Source organism: Alosa pseudoharengus, unplaced genomic scaffold, assembly GCF_046254945.1.
Source record: "Alosa pseudoharengus isolate Yale_2024_CS ecotype anadromous, Long Island Sound unplaced genomic scaffold, YU_APseudo_1.1 YU_APseudo_1.1_scf_5, whole genome shotgun sequence".
Taxonomy (NCBI): Eukaryota; Metazoa; Chordata; class Actinopteri; order Clupeiformes; family Clupeidae; genus Alosa; species Alosa pseudoharengus.
The window spans coordinates 18,512,425-18,531,916 of NW_027468837.1; the positions used below are offsets into that span (position 1 = coordinate 18,512,425).

General features: G+C 43.6%; 1 protein-coding gene across 3 annotated transcripts; it reads left to right on the top strand.

The window, feature by feature from the left end:
- Nucleotides 1-226: 226 nt before the first annotated feature.
- On the top strand, nucleotides 227-19,124 carry eif4enif1 (eukaryotic translation initiation factor 4E nuclear import factor 1). 3 transcript variants are annotated; one of them, XM_076267429.1, is made up of 19 exons: nucleotides 227-951; nucleotides 2,075-2,226; nucleotides 5,273-5,346; nucleotides 6,284-6,411; nucleotides 6,987-7,273; nucleotides 7,806-8,004; nucleotides 8,587-8,747; nucleotides 10,138-10,273; nucleotides 11,774-11,950; nucleotides 13,469-13,713; nucleotides 14,114-14,194; nucleotides 14,291-14,483; nucleotides 15,281-15,360; nucleotides 15,522-15,658; nucleotides 15,814-15,889; nucleotides 16,088-16,208; nucleotides 16,837-17,178; nucleotides 17,330-17,524; nucleotides 17,928-19,124. In XM_076267429.1, the coding sequence occupies exons 2-19, from the start codon at nucleotides 2,125-2,127 to the stop codon at nucleotides 18,119-18,121; spliced, it is 2,928 nt and encodes a 975-aa protein (XP_076123544.1). In that variant the 5' UTR covers nucleotides 227-951; nucleotides 2,075-2,124; the 3' UTR covers nucleotides 18,122-19,124. The 3 variants fall into 3 exon arrangements, with proteins under 3 accessions (XP_076123544.1, XP_076123545.1, XP_076123546.1); XM_076267430.1 differs by having other exon boundaries at nucleotides 15,823-15,889; XM_076267431.1 differs by having other exon boundaries at nucleotides 13,469-13,683.
- Nucleotides 19,125-19,492: the final 368 nt, after the last annotated feature.

Here is a 19,492-nt window from a genome sequence, read left to right on the forward strand (position 1 = left end):
AGGACAAATTAATTGTCAATAATGAGGGGCTACTTTGGCGTCCATGTACATTGCCTGAAATGATGGCCTTTTATTTTATATTCATTACTGGTGTGGCATCACACAAATAAATGTACGTTATCACCATCACTGTTGTAGTTAAAAAAAATAATAAAGTAAAGTGCCACATAAAGAGCCAGCGATTAAATGTTTTTGGGATGGCGAGTTCAAGCTCTATATAATCCTTCAGAGGGCCTTCTCTCGGATGCAGTGAGTGATCAAAATCGCCGCTGTGTGACTGGCAGAGAGAGGAAACAGAATAGTAAAGTATCCTAAGGTAGCGTTTATTGCAGTCTTATTGGGACAGTCAGCATTTTCGCGAGCGCAGAACGTTTTTCTCCGTCGACATACACATGCTTAGTGTTACTTCCTTTTGGTTTATTTTTCAGAAAGTTTATAACGTTAACTAAAGACGCGATTGTTAACCAGCTAGCTAGCTAGCTTGCAACCATAGTGGTCTGTGGGTGCTAGCTAGCTAGCTAGATTTTCAAGACCGTTAGCCATTAGGCTAACTTTTACCAGCTACGAGTTTGCTTTGTTGCGACCATCCTTCTCCGTGCGTTTTGCGGTTAATAATAAAGTGAGCTGATTTATCTCTGTTCTCTGAAGACTGGAGTGAGGTTTGGGAAACGTCGGGACCCTAATAGGCCAAGTTGAATTACACAGTGGGAAAGGATATCGAGTTGTGTGCTTACTTTAGCGAGCTAACTTGGCTGTCGCTAGCGTTTCTAGCTAGTGACGCTTTCGGCGTTTGCTCTGTAGAAAGTTGTTTGGTTTATTTGCGAGGAAGAGGAGTTATCGTCGCGAAAAATTGGATAGGTCACAGCGTGTTTGAAGCGAAGTTATCGAGTGTTTGCCATTAAATAGCAGTTTGAACCAACACAGGGAAAGGGGCGCATAACTAAACTTAAGGTAAGTTTCATTGCTATCTATCATGGCTATCTGTAGTTGCATTAGCTGACTTTACCCAATGCTAGGTCCCCTTCCCCATGAACCAACGTTAACATTATTAAGTTTAAGAGTCTAAGTTTAAGTCCCCCATTCCCTTTTTACCGGTACAAATTTCGTTGTGGGATTTTGCTGATTTGGTTACGTTATTTGCTAAGCTGTCAACGTCTCGGTTTGTTTTTGCTAACATAGCCGGTGTTTGCTAGGTACTATTGGTTATAAATTAGCTTTCATTTTGTGCTAGCTACCTAGCAAACCAGCTAGCGACCCAGTCAACAAGACATTCGTTGACGTTAACGTTGATACAGTTTTAGTAATTGATACGAGCTTATTAGTGCTTGTTAATGCTCAGCTATATTTTGCTAAATAGGCCAAGTTGGTTAATTACCTTACGAAACATTTACTTGAACGAGTTAGCAAATCTGACGATACACTGTTAACTAACACAAACGCTTAGTTATTTCTTGAAGGTCTAGTATTCACTAACGATAGCTGATTTAAGTTAGCGTTACCGCTAGCTTGCTAACAAATGTGTTCAGTTGTCAGTGGTGTTATGGCTAGCAAGTTTATGAGCGTTAACATTAGTTTCATAGCTCGCCTTTTCTACTGGATCTTGATGAAACTAGACGTGTCTGCTGCGTATAACGTATAATTACCGTTAACTAACGTCAGTCAAACCAACACGGTGGCAAGTTAGGGAGTGGGTGCAACACCGACGCCAGTGTGGACTGTGGGATTCAGCTTGAACACCGAGCCTTTTCTCATTCTCAGCGCATCCTCAGTTATTCAGGGACATTACAACTGGGGTATCATGGGATGGGCATTCAAGAATTTAGTGTAACTTGGTCGCTTTTTAAAATATTGTTTAACTAATGCATAGTTGGTGGCTGAATTCTGTCACATTAATACATACATATTCACAGCTTTTGACCTCTCTATTCACATAGAACACACGTACAAATACACTTACACATTAAATTGCTCTGAGGTAATATTACTCTTCCAAATTGTCAGTTGTAATGAAAACCCTGCTGGTACACTGAACATCCCCTTGACAGAGTTGTCTTCTGTCAATCCTCCTCCACAGCTGTTGAGATAATCTGAGTCAGAAGCAAACCTTGACCTCCAACAGCAGTCATGGAGAAGGATGTCTGCGTGGGGGAAAAGGAGAATGTTGACAGTCCAACTGATCTTGCCAAGGAGTCCGATACAGGACCATCCGCTTTCAGATATACCAAGGTATGTACATTCGACCTGACCACTGTTGCAGGTACAGCTTTGTTTCCACCAACCAAGTCATGCAATCGGTTAGCTTCTGTTTCTTTTTCTGCTTGGTTACAGAGAACAATGTTTAAGAAAATGGTGGTTCTCTTTGTTCTTTGTATAGTGTAAATTCACTGTTTGTGCCTGAACCAGATTCTGCTGTTACATCTTGTACCCTGAACCTAACCTGACTCCGCCAGATGGATTTGCTCCGCATATCCATCTGGGAACTTTTCATTGAAGAACTTTTGGGAAGGGGCAGACATACTGGTTAGCTGATTGGATAAACCATCTGTCTATCACCACCTTTGTTGGTTATCGACGGGCCAAATCAACCAATTAGATGAACAAAGTATTCTTCTAATGCCGTTTAACATACAATTAAGTTAGGTAACGTGACAAACGTGAAGATGTTTTAACTTACCATTTATGAACCTAATCAACGACAATTCCCATCAAGTTTTCACGGTAGGCCCTACACTTCTGAAGATAGTATATTCCTCCATTATGAACTGGAATCAGCCGTGGAGGATGTCTGTGTCGTTCATTCCTCCCAGCTGCATGGCTGAGACTCATAGCTTCACAGTTTACCCAGGAATACTTTCTAATTTGAATAAAACTTGCGCGATAGCTATGCTCATCTCTGTGGATGCCGTCATGTTGTTCGTTGCGTCACACCTCAACCCGCCTCAAAGCCAACGCTGATTGGACGTTCGTTTGGTGAACTGCTCCAAACGGAAAGTATCCAGACTGATCTGCGAGTGAAACCCTGAAGCTCACGAGATCAGGATGGTCTCACGAGGCTACCCTGAACCTACTACCAGATGTAAAGCTTGATAAAAAATATGTGTAATCGAGAATCGAAGGTTTGAAACCCCATAGTTCAGTGTGTGTAGAATAGCCCAAATATTGCAACCGTATTGTATGTTACCTATGGCATATCAGCCCAACCATATAGATGGAGTGTTTTTATCAGTAAAACCATTGTGTAGTTTTTAAAATGCAGGATTTGAATTCAGATATCTGAAAAAATAGAAATGGGCCGTCCTAGTTGTGCATCACGCTGCAGAGCACTGCTTCGCGTTGCTATTGTCAGGACATTCCAATTGAAAACGATGTAATTAAACTGATTTTTATTGCTAAATGCTTGCTCGCATCGCATGGTAGTTAAGACTTGGTGTTAGTTCTGCGATTACTGGCCCCTTCGGTATAAATGTGCAATTATCAGACCGAAACCACTCGTGTCCTGATCAAGTGCTTGGATTGTCATAGTCTCTTTGTATAGTGGTGTCTGGTGTAATAATGCTAATGTAACCGGTGTTGCATGACTACAGAGTAGCTTGATGGTTAGCCTTGTACATGTTGCTGAACAGGTTGAATGTGTATATTTACTGATCTGTGCATTCAAATGACAAAATATTGAAGTAAGGCATGCTATGTTTGCTGCAGTGGCTGTGGTAGTTTCAACATCTACAGTACTGTGCATCAGGGCCTCAAGTCAGCCAGCTCTTCCAATATATTGCCCCTTTTGTTGTTTTTATAATAAATTACACAACAATGGCCCTGAGCATCTCATTACATTATCTCTGCGTTCAAATTGGCATCAATACATGCACCCATGTTCACCGTCTGTAGCTTATGCCCACACATACCATAACCCATCCTACCACCACTGGAGAATATTGACTGTAAACTACAAAACGCCATACATCTTCTTTGCCCTGTGCTGGCTACAATGTAAACTGGGATTTAACACTTCTCCAAAAGTGGCACATGCCATCAAAGGTGAGCATTTGCTCAAGTCATTTACAAATTGCTGTCAGACCAAGACTCTGGTGAGGCTGATGGAACACTTGGGAGAACTTCCCTGATATGGTTTGTGACCGTTTGTGCAGAGATTCTGCAGTTGCATTTATGCAAATCAACAGGTGCATCAGCTATCGGTCAAAGCAACCAGATGTGTTCAAAATGCTGCCAAATTCTCGAAAACGACGTTCTGACCGCTTGTGGTAGTGAAATGAACGTTCAACTCGCAGGCAACAGCTTTTGCCAACATACTTGCCGTCAGCATTCCAATTACATGTTCCCTCAAAACATGACATTTGTGTCGTGTAATAAAACTGACATGATGATAAAATTTGACTCCCAAAAGACGTGGTGGAAATTTAGATAAATGTTTATTGCAATGTGAATGTAGATATATTTTCTATCTAAAGACTCTTCATCCTAATGGTCTAAATGAAGAATTAGAAATGTCCTGTTTTCTGTAAAATGTATTTGACATGTGTGTCTATTGTACGGTTTTTTCTATATGTCTGATCACTATGCCCTATAAGGTAGACTCATGAAATTGTGATGTAATTGTTAAATTATGCGATCTGAACGAGCTGTGACCTGCTAGGCCTGTTGGCCACTAATTGGATGCACCTGCTCTAGACTGTTTTAAAAGGTTGCCTCACTATGCTGCTGCTCTTTTTTGCACTGAAGATAGTCTTTTGACTGAAATGTTTGTACAGCTACTCTTTGCACTTTTTGCACATTGTGTTGCCTCAAAAACTTTTGAAAAAATAAGAAAAAAACTAAAATACAGTGGTCTTATAACCAACCTTGTGTGATTACTGGTCTCTCAGAGTGCAAGTCCTCCTTGCCAATGTACTAAGACTTTTTGACCACTGCACCAGAGAACCTTTCTCAAGAGGACTTAAAAACAAGGCGCAGCTCTACTTCATGCTTTTTGAGTGTAATAAAACTGCACACTTTTTATTGTGACCAGTCCAAGGCAACCCTGTCCAATAATCATGCCATGTAATCAGAATCTTGATATGTCAAAAAATTAAATAGAATTCTTGTCTATTGCGGTATATCTTTGAGTGTAGTTGGCGATTTTAATATTTTTAACATTAGTAGCCCCCATATTGTCATTTCTAATTTTGAAAAATCCTTTTATCTTGGAATTGCCTGTCTTGTTCAGCTTGTGCTCACTATTGTATGCAGTTAAGTTTGTTTGTTTTTGTTTCTACAGGAAGAGCTACTGGAAATAAAGGAATTTCCCATTTCCAATGAAAGACCAGAGTGTCTGTCAGAAAAATATGACAGGTCTGTATAACTTCTATTCATAGCTGATGTTTTCTTTTTTTTCCAGCAACAAACACTCAACAATTTTAGTAGGTTCTTTCTCCCCTGTAAAAGAACGTTGACTGGCATGGTCTTGTGTAGAGAACCTAATGATTTTCATACTGCCCACCCAAAGCAGGTTGGGGGCAGCATATTACTACATTTGTCCACTCCTACCTCTTCTCCCTCGCAGACGTAACCGAAAAGTTTGGCCAAAGTGGAAAAGACTAAATCCTACATGTAGCATGTAAACATTTATGATTCAAAGATATCTGGGTTAAAATGTTGGATGTCTCCAACATCGACTAATGATTGTGTTACATTTGTGTTGCTCAAACGGTCAATTTATTCATGAGTTAACAAGGACTTTGTTACTTTTGTGACTCTGAAATCAGGTTTTAGCCATTAGTAGCACCATTCCTCATGATGAGATAATGTCCATGATGGCACGTTTGTTTTGCGAGTTCTAGTTAGTTTCAAGTTTAAAGGCACTCTAAGTGATGTTGGGTAACGTCACTTTCAACTGTTGATCTTGAAACTGCTACTCCCTCCCCCTCCCTCCCGTGCGATTGAAACTCTCCTAAAATCGTGGATTGTCGGTGATTAGCTGGAACAGTTTATGTTTTTATGGTCCAGGCTGGACCAAGTTGTTTTTGTTGCTGTTTTAGGAGCCTGGGCTGCTTTTTTTTACAGTGTATTCAGGGCACACACAGCTAGCAGATGGTGTAGTAATGTTTGCTGTAACATTGCTTAGAGCACCTTCAAAACTAATGTTCTTGTATATAACACCTTTTAATGGCTGCAAAATGCATATGTCTGTGTGTAGTTTTTGCATCGCAAGCAGAAATGGGAGCCAAAGGTATTGTTGTACCATGATGACTGTCTAACCTGCTGACTAAACTGAATTTTGGTTGTGCAGTGATGGCGTGTGGGACCCAGAGAAATGGCACGCCTCGCTCTACCCCTCCTCAGACCGGGACTCCCCTGTCGAGGGTCACAGAAAGGATTACACAGATGACAGGGTGCCGCTTAAACGCAGGATTGCTGGTAAGTGCCTGCATTGCCCATAGTTTCTTTATGTGGTCTTTGTAATGTATGCATACAGTGGTTAAGTGGCGTTAAAGCAGACATAGAATGAAAGACCGGTTTTACCTTGGCTTTCTGGCCATGCATCGAACTCCCCTTATTCAGCAAAGGTACCGTGAACCGGAAACATGGTTGTTTCCTCCCTCATATTCAAATCTCAGACTTTGAAATGACCACTTTAAAATGTGCAAATCTGAACAAAGACCGAGTGTGATTCCAAACACAGACTGACGCACACCATCCCTCTGATAACTGGCAGTCAATCTGTGTAAAGCTCTCTTTATTATTTATGTGAGTGTTAGAAAAACATGAGGCGGTGCTAGATATCTGCTAAAATGGGCCCTTTTATTACCAGGCCTGATAATATTGTAGGATTGAAACAGACATTGCTGTTTTTTGTTTAAAATGCTATTTAGGAAAAGCGTTCTGTGATTATTGGTGTTAAAAAATGTTTTTGCCATCTTACCAAGCTCTGGGCCCAGCATATTTTCCAAGCTACATGCCACATCATCCCATGACTGTGTGTCTGTCCCCAGACCCTCGAGAGCGTTTGAAGGAGGATGACCTGGAGGTGGTCCTCAGTCCCCAGCGACGGAGTTTTGGAGGTGGTTGCCAAGGCAATGCGGCCTTGCCATCAATGGCACGGCGACCCGTCAGCCCACTGGAGAACAAGGAGAATGAGAGTTTGAGGCTGGTGGGGATCCGCCGCATTGGCAGTGGGCGCATCATGGCTGCCCGCACTTTTGAGCGGGACCTGCGCACAGAGCGAGACCTACGCCCCGACAAGGAGCGAGAGAGGGACTACAAAGACAAGAGGTTCAGGGTGTGTGTTCAGTGGCTCTACAAGATCACTCTTTTTGGTTGTAGTCTACAGTAGGGCTGCATGATTTGGGGGAAATGCCTTTGACCGATATTGTGATTGCAATTCGATTTGTGATATAATTTTTGAAAGTGAAGCAAAATTTGGAATATTGAAATGAAGCTTAAGTTGAACCACCTCTGATTGGTGTGCATGCCTACTGGTAGTTTCATTGTGTGTGACACAAGGAGGATGACGTGATTATAAAAACCATGCAGACAGTTATGAGTTTAGCGATTAGCTAATTGCATTAATTGTTCAATTAAAAATTGATTAATTGTGTAGCAAATTTACTGCAGCAAATATCTGAGAGACTAGTTGTCGTTTACATTCTGTATAGACTTTCTGTTCATACATGGCGCACGGCACAATCGACACAAGCCGCAAAGTGACTTTCTCACAGCACTTCTATGTATTTGCTCTTCCTGCATCTGCTTTCAGTGCAGAAATGAGTATAAATGATTGCATGTCTAACTTAACTCTCCTGCATCCTCAGAGGGACTTTGGGGACAAGCGTGTGTTCAGTGAGAGAAGAAGGAATGACTCGTATGCCGAGGAAGAGCCAGAGTGGTTCTCTGGCGGCCCCACCAGTCAGTCGGAAACCATTGAACTCATCGGCTTTGATGACAAAATCCTAGAGGAGGACAAACGCAGACCAAAGCGCTCTCGAAAGAAGAGTGATTCCATAAAAGAGGGTGAGAATCTGCCCAGCACTCACTGGCCAAACGACTCCTTTTAGGCTGCATTCAAACGGACACACTTTTTTTCACCTCCAAAAACGAGTAGAACAAAGTAACAAGTGTCAAAAACATGTGAGGTGGAAATCGATTGTCTAAGTGTTGTTGCAATGATCGTGTTTTATTTAGCCAAATAGCTACCTCCCTGACTTGGCTAAGGCACGCAGCTAAGCAACGACCAATTGTTGGGGAAAAAAACGTGACCCCAAAAGTTATATCTTTAACTTGCGTCTGGTGTTTTTAGAAGCCTCACTTTTTGTTTTGCTTGCGACTAGCTTATCTTAACATGAGGTGCGTTGCATCAATCAGTGGCAGCATTTCTTAGGGAAAGAACTGAATTTCAGCACCCGGAGGTGAGAGAAATTGTAAGTGTGAACGGGCCCTTACTTAAGAACATTCTCTTTTTTATGTTAAATTAAAAAGTTACATGTCTGCTTCGTCAAGGGCCTAATTTGGTGAATGTCCCTTTTCTTTTAGCTCTTTTTGTAATGGGGCCTGTTTGTTTTATTTATTATTTATTTTTTACATTTCCCAATGCAGTGGAGTGCAACGGGGGACTGTCAGAGGAACCGGAGCTGGCACAGGGATCAGGAGCTGATCAGGAAGTGCCCCGTTCAGGGGTCCTTCCAGAGCAGACCTCAGGAGACTTTGACTTCAATGAGTTCTTCAACTTAGAGAAGACCATGCCTGGGCTGGCCTCGGTAAGGCTGAGGATTGGGATGTGGGTGACGGGGTTGCTGAGACTGGCTGGCTCAATTTATTTATTTTTAATCAGTATGGTTGGGAGTAATGTTCATTTCTTCATTAATGTTTATCCATATGATCTGTTATGTTTATATGTGTTCATTGGATCTGTTCTTTTGTGTGTGTGTATGTATATATGTGGCTCTGTCTATTATTTTTCACAGGTGTTTTACTGTTTTTGTTACAAAACAAATAGCGTAGGATGTTTGGACGACAAGATTTAATACTAGCAAGTGGATAATACTCCCCTGCAATAAACATTTAAAATCCCTTACTGGAGTTCACCTATAGAGCCACTAGGCAGGGAAATAGTGGGCTGATATAAGGATATTATAATCATCAAAGTAGTGAACACTTGCCTTTCCCAGATTTAAAAAAAAAAAGCAGGCATGTTTTCGTTATGCCGAAGTTGCTCGATTTCTGCAGGACGCATAATTTATCCGATCAGTCTACATGCAGCTTCTTGTGTGATAATTTTAATTAGAACATGGCTATGGGCGTAGTCGCCAACACACATAATTGCCTTCTTACTAATTGCTATCAGGATCGTATACATTTTATTTTATGCACCAAAACTAAAACTTATCTTTTGTTATTTGGACTCAAAAAGACCTAGTTATGTTACCGAAATAATTAATCTCCAAATTATTGCCCTATAATGGTAAACAAAAGGCAAACCTGGCCAAACTTCACAAATTACAGTTCATGAAAACAGTGACCTTTAGTTTTCTAGACTTTTATATGTATGTGTAGATGTATATAAATGATCTCACCCCATTTCTAGCTGTGTGGTATCTTGTTCAGTAGGAAAGCACTCTGTACATTTCCCGAATGAGAATGGGTGTGACTTGGTGTTACACCTTTGACATATCTTTGGGCACTTGGTGTCCTGGCTTCAGAGAAATGTCTTGCATGCTGAATCCTCTGTTGCTGACCTGTTGGATCTCTTCATATTTCTTATCCTTTGGGTCTCCTTTCTCTTAAATGTGGCTTGGTGATACAAATGTATGCCCATCTATTGAGTATAGCTGCATCGAAGCTTTATTGGCTGTAAGATTTTTTTGAAGCACGAGTTGTATTGCCCCTTGGTATTATAAGGCTTGCCCAACAATTCAATAGAAACGGGGAAATCTGGGGAAAATAATGCTTCCTCCTCTCTCAAACTTAACCGCTTTACTGTAAACCCAAACCCCAGCCTATACTTTTCTCTGTAGAGGGTAAAAGGCTGCAAACTCTCTCTACCAAGTAAGTGCCAGTATCTACTGAGCTGCACTGCATCTACTGAGCTTTTAATTCTGTTCTCTTCAAAAGCCGCTGTGCTGATGCTGCTCATCCTCTGTCCTTCAGATGATCGAGGATGTTCTGGGTGAAGGTCCGGTGTCGGCCAGCCGCTTCAGTCGTTGGTTCACTAATATGAGCCCATCAGGCTCCCGCTCCAGCAGTCTGCGCTCCACCCCACACGAGGAACTGGAGAGACTGGCAGGTAGGACCCTTCACATTTCACTAACACACACACACACTCTGAGTCTCTTCCATTTCCTAACTACGGACAGATACCTGGTAGGAGCAAGCTTTAATCAATCAAAGCAAACTTTTTGTTGGACTGGCCTGGCTACGCTGTCTTCCACACTGTTTCATCAGACTTCAGGACTGTAAGGAGTGTGTTCTCACTATCAAACTATAGCTATGACGGCTATTCAAATGGCTGCTGTTTGTGCAAGTTTGACAGACCTTCCTCGCATAGAGACCGTTGCTAATGTAGGATTGGACAATAGCTGTTCTAGGTTAGAGATTTTTGCAGAGGTAATAGCGTGCCTTTATCCAGTATTCCTAGCACAACTTTAGACGTTGCTTATACACCACATTGTTTAGCCCAGGGATTCCCAAACTGCAAGCTGCCACTAGGGGGTACACGAGATGAAAAGGGCAATGTCGGAAAGGTGTTAAAATGATTAATTAATTAATCATCTAATTAATTAATAAATAATACATAATTATACCATTCCATATAATGATATGGAAATTTGAAATTAAAGGAAATCCTTTGTAAACTCTATAGTAGGCTATGTTTTCATTAAAAAATAAGCTACCCACAATGCACGTGATCTCCTGCGGGCAGCCAGAATATCTGGCTCGTTAGTTTCGTGGAAGTATAGGCTAGGTACGCAAACATGGAAAACTGGCTAAAAAGAGGGACACTGTCCAAAAGGCCTAATCAAAGCGATCGACGAGGAGAAACGAGAGAAACAGAGCAACTATGGGATGGGGGCAGAATGATTAAGGCGGAGGTGGCTCCGGAGCGCAGGGGGATGAAAGAAAGGACGAGACAGGAAAGAAAACGAAATTATGATGAGGCATATAGGCCTAGGCTTCACGTGGATTTGTCTAACCAGTCTAATGTTGTTCTCCACACTGTTTTTTAGCTCATAGACCAGTTGCACATTTTGATTTTGTTATTTGTTATGTAGGGTCGCTAATTAAATATGATGCCTGGAATGCGTCAATAGAATGTGTTACGTTATTATGTGTCGGATGGTGGGGGTACGCGAGCCGAGTCAGGATGTAAAAGGTGGTCCGCGGGAAAAAAAGTTTGGGAACCGCTGGTTTAGCCTAAATCAACTCATTGTATACGGTTTATATGCAATAATGTAGATTTCACTTTACTATTGACCATCAAACAAAAATCATAAGTGAGAGTGACACACCAGGATCAGAGAAACTATCGGCAAAATTGGTTATATGTAGGCTTTGGGTAGTTAAGTCATTACATGTGCCTGTAAGTCCATACATTTCCCGGCGGGGTGCCTAGCTTCCATGGTATATGTCTCATTGTGATAGAAAATAAGCTACTTACTTCCAGACGTTGCCAGCAATGACTTGATACTGATTGCATTCAATCCATTTCTAACGTCACCTTGATCTTAATCATCCTTGATGATCTTGGCACTGTACTGAGGGTTCCTTGCGTGGCTTTCTCTTACAGGGCTGGACCCACGCTGCAGCTCTCCAACTCAAGGACCAGCGCCATACTTCACCCCCATTGGCTCGGGGGACAGCCGTGAAAAAGTGGACATTTTGCAGCTGCTGCACAATGCCAAGATTGACCTGAAGCCTCTCCTCTCCAGCCTCTCTGCCAACAAGGCCCGTCTGAAGGAGAGTAGTGAGTACCCTCTACCTGGCCAGGCTTCATTATGAGTGCAGCATGTATTAATATTTTACCCTTGCCTCTTGGTAAGGGGGAAGCATTTTGTAACTCACAAAAAGTCAGGAATATTTGGCTTTCAGGTGAAATTTCAGGAATTAGGATGAACCTAAAATCCACTATAACCTTGCTGTACTGAAACATAAAATTTCACCCGAAAGCTAGATATCCCTAACTTTTTGTGAGTAGTGTAGCTTAAAAAGCACTGGTCTTCTGTACTTTTATTCAAGCTAGAGGGTCACCATGTCTCAGGACTCGTGCATGATTATCCTGATCCAACTCAGAATGCAGATGATAGAATTTGGTTTCACTTTGGTTAATATAATGTGACTGGGACAATGGTCTGCCATCACCTGACCTGGGGGCAGAATGGGACATAAAATATTAGCCTACTGAGAGATCTTAAGGGGGGCGGGGTAGTTGATGGGAGTATGACCCAACTTGACCTGATTCCTATTTCAGGAGAGAAATCCAGGGCTACTTGAAATGTTTTGCGGCTGTTCATCTAAAATTTTACCCATCACATACGCATCTCATAACTTGGCATGTCAGGTCATCATAGTTGTTACCGTGTTGATTAACGGGGCTGAGGGGAGGGGTCCACAGGGAGTGAAGAGTTAGGGGCCGCGATCACAGTCCAGGCTGCTGTGGGGCACAGCAAAGAACTTACACAAGCAGTGATCATGTCCTTGTGGTCAAAAATAATCCAAGAAACTGGTGTGAGACTGCAGTTTTATTCACGTCACCGGGAACATGTTGCCCACACGAAATGCCAAGTAACATGCCCACTTCTCTGTAGTTGCACTCTGGTCTTTTACCCTGAACACCCACACATACAGAAATCAGGAGGTGTCACTCCCAACAATCATCCATCCACCCAGTTAGTATTAACCGAGATAAGGATGTTACAAAACCCCTTAACCTTCCCCTAACCCAGGCCATGTTTGTGTTGGTATCCCCCCTGGGATGAGAACAATCAGACACCCTACAACAAACCCTCTTCTCACACTCTGGAAATTGCCACAGAGGTAGGCTTTGGGGACAAAGAAGAATGAAAAGAACCATATTGCCATAGTACATATGCATGGTTAAACTAAACATTTCCCTTTTAAAATCACAATAATCAGTCTGGCCTCAAAACATTACTAGGCCAACCGGGAATTGTCCTGATTACCCCCCGCTACTGCAACGGACTGATCTTGTTTGTTTCCTGATTAGCTCTTGCAATTTATTATCTACATTATGTTTATTATAAAAGACTGAAGGATGTTGTTGCAAACAATGATTGAGTGCCATTATACTATATAATGTTTGGAAACTGGAAGTAACACTTTTCAGATATTGATCATTTTGCAAATACTTGCTCATTTTACTACTATATTGTACCTCAGAAAAGGCTTACATGTCTGTCTGTATATACTTGGACTCTATACTGATCATGCATGTTGATGATTACTGTCTGTTTGACTTGATTAGCAAACACTGGTGTGGTGCTGTCCCTGGAAGAGGTGGAAGGGGGTCTGAAGGGCCTCAAGGTGGAGTCCGAGCAGCCGCAGCCCCCTAGGGGCGGCTGTGGAACGCCCTTCATGGCTGAGCAGCTGGAGCAGGCACTGACTGGTGGTCAACCCCGAATCACACGCCCCCGGGACTCCGACATGTCCGCCTTCAACAAGCTGGTCAGCAGCATGAAGGCAAGTGGCACTCTGCCCAACCAGCCCAACGTAAGTGGCAGCCGCTTGTCCAACTCCAGCCACGCCACTCACCTTAGCTGCATGATCGCATGGACCACCATCGCCTACTAGCCCCGCATTGCTGCTGACCCGTGCCTCTAGTACCATCGCGACTCCTTGTCATCTTGCCAGTGCTGCAGTTGGACATTTTGTGTGTGCAGTAGTAGATTCGATGGGCATACATTTGTTTTGCTCACTTAGTGTATCCTGTTTTTTTTTGGTTTTTTTACTCCTTCCTCCCTCTCCCTTCAGTCTGTTTGCCATCATGCTTCCAGTGCTTGCTCCCTTTACGGTAGTGTGCAGTGTGACAGCAGCGTAACTTCCTGTATTTTCTTTTTATATGCTTGTGCTGTTCAGTTTTGTCATATACTTACTCTTGTCTCCTTTTCAGCTCCAGCAGCAGACTGAGTCCACTGTGATGCAGCTCCCTGAAGCCCAGGTCCCCACAGCACAGCAGAACAACATTTTCCAGGTGAGGAGCCAGTCTGTTTGGAATGTCTTTACAAAGAGGCTGTTTATGAAAGCTCGTATGCCACCTTGACACAATTCTGGCTGCTGTCTGTTTAAGGAATTGATGGGTGGCCATGTACCTACACACCCCCGAAGCAGCTCCCCAGCCCTGCTCAGCAGCCTGTTGGGGAACCATGAGGGACCCCCTGCCCAACCTGGAGCCCCTGCAATGGTCCACCGGAGGGGCCCCTCTCCTCCACTTTTTCCTCAGAGAACTCAGATACAGGACTACTTCATACAGCCAACAACTGGTAAAAGTGATTTGCCACTTGAATTGAGAGTTGTTTTTCAGTGGATATTTTCATTCATTCTTTTAATAGGGTTTCCACCTGTGGCAGGTGTATTATAGTAACCTGCAGGATATTCATACTGTCTTTTGCTGTGTTTGTCCTTTGCACTTCCATGGGTCCAAACGGTGTTAACCATGCACGTGAATAAAGTAGTCATAGCATATTCTTGCGTTTGATTTTCTATTAAATAGCTTATCACAGCTAACATTATGCAAGAAGCCATTTCATTACTAGTGGTTTTTGCAATGTGAGACTCGATAGTTCAAATTAAAACTATGCTTGAATCAAGAATGTCACATACAGGGCATTTCTTCATTCATCATGGTATAGTTGTGTTGACAGTTTTCATTCACTAGGCATGTTGCTAAAATTACTAAATTCTATCCAAGTTTCCTACGTCCAATGGGGCCTTGCCTCAAAAATGGGAGTGACATCTGCTTCCAAGTTAAAAATTGGACGGGAGGGCTTTTCAAAGTTTATGTTCTTCAGACATATACAACCAGGAATGGCACATGTTGTTCCTGAGCTCTGTAACATCAACTCAAAGGTTTGCGACTTTACACAGTAAATATTAATCTGAAAAATACTTAGTCTCTTCTCTAATTGGTACACTTCTTCCGCCACCTCACTGGAGGTTTTACCCACTACCCTTCGTAGTGCCCTTCGTAAAAAGGCAAATGGGTATGGTATTACAGAAGTATGCGAATAGGTATGGTATTACAGAAGTATGAGTAACATGTATTGGTGGTCTGTTGCAGGTTACCCCATTGGCCCTCCGCCCATAATGGGAGAACGCATGGTTGAGATGCGTTCCCTAAGTCCTATGCAGCCTCAACAGGTAAATACACAATCCTCACACCTCATCCATTATTTTCTTGTAATAGACTGTGTGTGTGTGTGTGTGTGTCTGTCTGTTGCTTTGGAGTTTTGTTTTTTTTCTCCCCTGACCCCTCAGTGACCCTACCTAACCCTAAGATCTACACACTGCTCTATGTGCAGATGCGAGGCCTACCAATGGGAATGGACTTGCCTGACTTGGTCTTTCAGCAGGATCTGGCCATTTCTGGACGTCACCCTTACCCGCATGGTTACAACAAACAGGCCCACGAAAACAAGCAGCAGGCCTACCGCAACAGGTAAATGTGTCGAGTACAAAGGGCTTTCAATCATTTCAAGAGTGTGTTTAGATTGGCTAAATTGTATGTGCTCCGTCTGTCTCTGTCTGTCTCGGTCTCTGTCTTTTTGTGTTTTGTTTGTTTGTTTGTTTGTTTGTCTGTCTGTCTTGCCGTAGACAACCCAGACTGAACCGATCACCAGGTCCCCACACCACAGGCAGGAGCTCCCCTGCCAACCCAGTCACAAGCATGGTGAGTGTGAGCACACTGCATTCCTAGTCTGAACATTTACATTGGATTTATCTGTGAACTGCTGAATTATTTGACATCCTGCACCCAGTCCACCAGGTTTGGACTGGGTGCAGGATGTCAAATAATTCAGTCTTTGGCTGTACAAACAGAATGCTCGAGCTGTATTAAAAAAAAAAAAAAAAAATGTCTTCCCTTCAGCTGTCTCCATCCTTCACACCTACATCGGTCATCCGTAAAATGTACGAGACAAAGGAGAAGACCAGAGACGAATCTACGAGCCGACCAGGCAGCAAAGAGGATGCAGCCAATTCACTAGAAGGTAATGAATTATGGGAGATGGCACTATTCAAGATGTACAGTCTGTGTAGAGTAGTTGAAAGTGTTATGACGGTCATCCTCACATCTTTATTTGTAAAAATGATCTCAAATAACACAAAATAAGCAATTCAGGACTTCTATATTAGTGAGGCTTAAAATGACAGCTTAACATTTTTATGTAAGGTATCATTAATTGAATGCTTTGTGAGTTATACGGCTTCTACACACAGTTGCGTTCCGTCAACGCATGTCAGTAGGTGTTTCTATACTATTCCTATTAGCTATGCAAATGACTTGAAATATAATCGTAATTTGATTGGTTGGTGCCGTCCGTCAATTGGCTTGATTGGCCGGTGCCGTCTGTCGGTGCAGCAACAGCTGAACTTCTCAACGCCAGCGACGGGAGAAACGCGACGCAACGGACCCACAATTTAGTTTGGCAACGGATGACGTGAGCCCCTGTAAAGTGAATGGGATGCGTCTCCAGCAATGCAACGCACGCAACTGTGTGTAGAAGCCGATATTCAACCAGATTTTACATTAAACTACAAGATTCCTTTGAAATGTTTTATTACTTGAAAATGTAGTTGGTCCTGAATAAAATTCTTGATTTCTCTCCACCCTTTCAGAAAGCGCCTCCCCAAGCCCTGGCCTGGATGGAGGAGAGGGTGGATGTCCTCCGGGTGGGACAGGCAAGTCTTGCTCCACCCCCGTTTCCTCCTCCTCACCCTCCTCTTCCTCCCAACACCCCCGCTCCTCTTCCCAGCGGCCTGCCGGCGGCACCTCCTCAGGGCACCACACGCCCACCTTGGTGTCCCCGGGAGGAGGGTCGTCTTCCAACTTCCCCCGGCCCATCTACCCTGTGCCACTGATCTCCCATGTGCCTCTGGTGCGGCCGCCCCCTCCTCAGCTGCACCCCAGCGTGGTCCAGAGGATGCTGGCTCAGGGCATACAGCCTCAGCTACTGCAAGGTCAGCTCGTGCTCCACTGTCCTGTCCAGACATGGGTTTGTTCAGACTAGGGGGGGGGGGGCGTTGCGTCATTAACAGTGTCAAACAGTCTGCAATACGCATGTACTTCTCTACATACACATGTTTAACTAATTTCTGGTCTCTGTTATAGGCATTTACCCCCAGGCAGTGGATCTGTCTCAACTTCAGGGTTTACCCCCAGCCCTTCTAGGTCAACCCCTGTACCCAATGGGACCTACAGGGCACCCTTTGCTTGCCCCCCGGGCTGGCACTCATATCCAGCACCTTGCAGTCTTGCAACAGCAGCAGCAGCAACTCCAGCAGCAACAGCAGCAGCACAGACCATGTGAGTGTTTCTTTCAGTGAAATAAACCAAGATTAAATTAGTGTCGGTTTTGAGCTGGTTTAGTGCTAGTCTAGTGAGTTGGTGTCATCAGTTTTGCACTGATTTAGGTTGTGTAACGTGTACTCCTGTCTTGTACATAGGCTACTGTGACGTTTTTTTGTTTTGTTTTTCTTGGTCAGTGATGGTAGACAACCAAATTGTTCATTAGAATTCTGTTCTAGTCAGTAAATTCAATAATTCTTGTATCACTCATCTTGATGCATTACAGGCTTAATTTCCCCAACATGCCACACTCTAAAATATGTTTTCAGATGTGTAACTGGTGTGACTGAAGTGTTGGAATACCTTGACCTGTTTAATGATTTTGATAAATTGACATGCTTACTGATTGCTTGTTTCTCAGCCCTGCATCCAGCGTCCCAGGGAGTCCCTCAATCCCAGAGCCACAGCTCCAGTCGGATGAACCAATCCCAGCGGCGGGGAGGAAGTCCTCCCCTGGGTCTTGCAAAGTGGTTCGGCTCTGATGTGTTGCAGCAGCCCCTGCCCTCCATGCCATCAAAAGTGATCAGCGTAGATGAGTTGGAGTTCCGGCCATGAGCTGGGGAAGGATTGGAGCGATGACGTCCTTTTGGCACCCCATCCCTCTCCTCTCCTCCTCCCTGCCGGTGAAGTGGATGTGCGGACTGGAGAGTGCCGTCCAAGAACCGCGCTCATTCTTAAAATCTCTGAACCCCCCCCCCCCACCCCTTCCCCTCCCAATTTGAGCGTTTACAGAAAAGTCTAAAGTGCACGAGAGGGGGAAAAAAAAGGAAAGACGAGTCCTGGACACGTGTTTTTCAATTCATTGTCATTGTTTGAGTCAATGTAGTTCAAGGATTTTCTTTTGTATGTTTTGGCTTTCCGTTCTCTTTCCGCAGCATATGAAGTAAATAATGTATAGGCCAGAATTGTACATACCAGTGGGAAATGGTGGTTCTTTTTTGTTTGTTTCGTTTTCCTCTCTTTTGGGCGAGGACTCCCTGTACATACTTGTCCCCTGGTCCTGGAGAAGGGGAAGGTGAATGCTGGAACCTAAGCGTGAATTAGGACTCCTGAAGAGTTGTGCCCCTTTAGTCCTGTCCTAGTAGTGGTGCTGACCCTACCTCTGCCATTATTTGCCCCCTCCCCTCCCCTGAATTATGCTGACAGGCAGCACTACCGGGAGCCCACTGGAGCGGTGAGACTCGGCCTGTGTGAAGCAGGTGGATGTTGGGAGTTGTTCAGACAGGCACAGTCTCGCCCTCAGGACGGGGTCCAGGCTAAAGAAGCTGCTTCTCCGTGTTCTGACTGCTGGTTGTGCCTTTCGATCTGTTTTTGGGTGGGGGCCCTTTTCCCCCTTTTTTTTTTCCTTCCCCCCCCCCCCCCCCCCGTTTTTCTTCCCTGCCCTCAATATGTCCTTTGTCCCTGGAGGTGTAAGCACTGCTCTGAATCATGGCATCATTTGTTTTAGGGTGGTAGGGGTTCAACTTAAATGGTAATGTGCTGTTAATTTAAACAGAAGCACAACTAGAGTTAATTGGGGAAATCAAACCGAATAAATAAATAAATGACTTCACAACAATGCTTTTTTGTTCTTTCTTTAAGGAATGTGTGCCATGTTTTTTAAAATGACTAAAGTGTGTGTGTGTGGTGTCAGTAGTGTCAAAAAGAGCACATCGCACCCACCCAGTACTGAAACCCTAAATGGCGGGTAGGTTTAAGAGATGGTGATGGTGTTCCCTGATGGTGCTCCCCTTCTAATCAATGGGGGGTGGGGGGGGGGGTTGATGGTAGCATTGTTTGAGTATTTACAACTGTGACAACCTTCATTTTGGGCTTCAACCTTAATTAGTTTGTGCAAGGTGTGACCGGTGTAGTTTTACTCGTAAAAGCATACTTCATCTGTTTAGATGTACAGTCTATTGTTTTGGAGGCGTTCCAGACACGTGG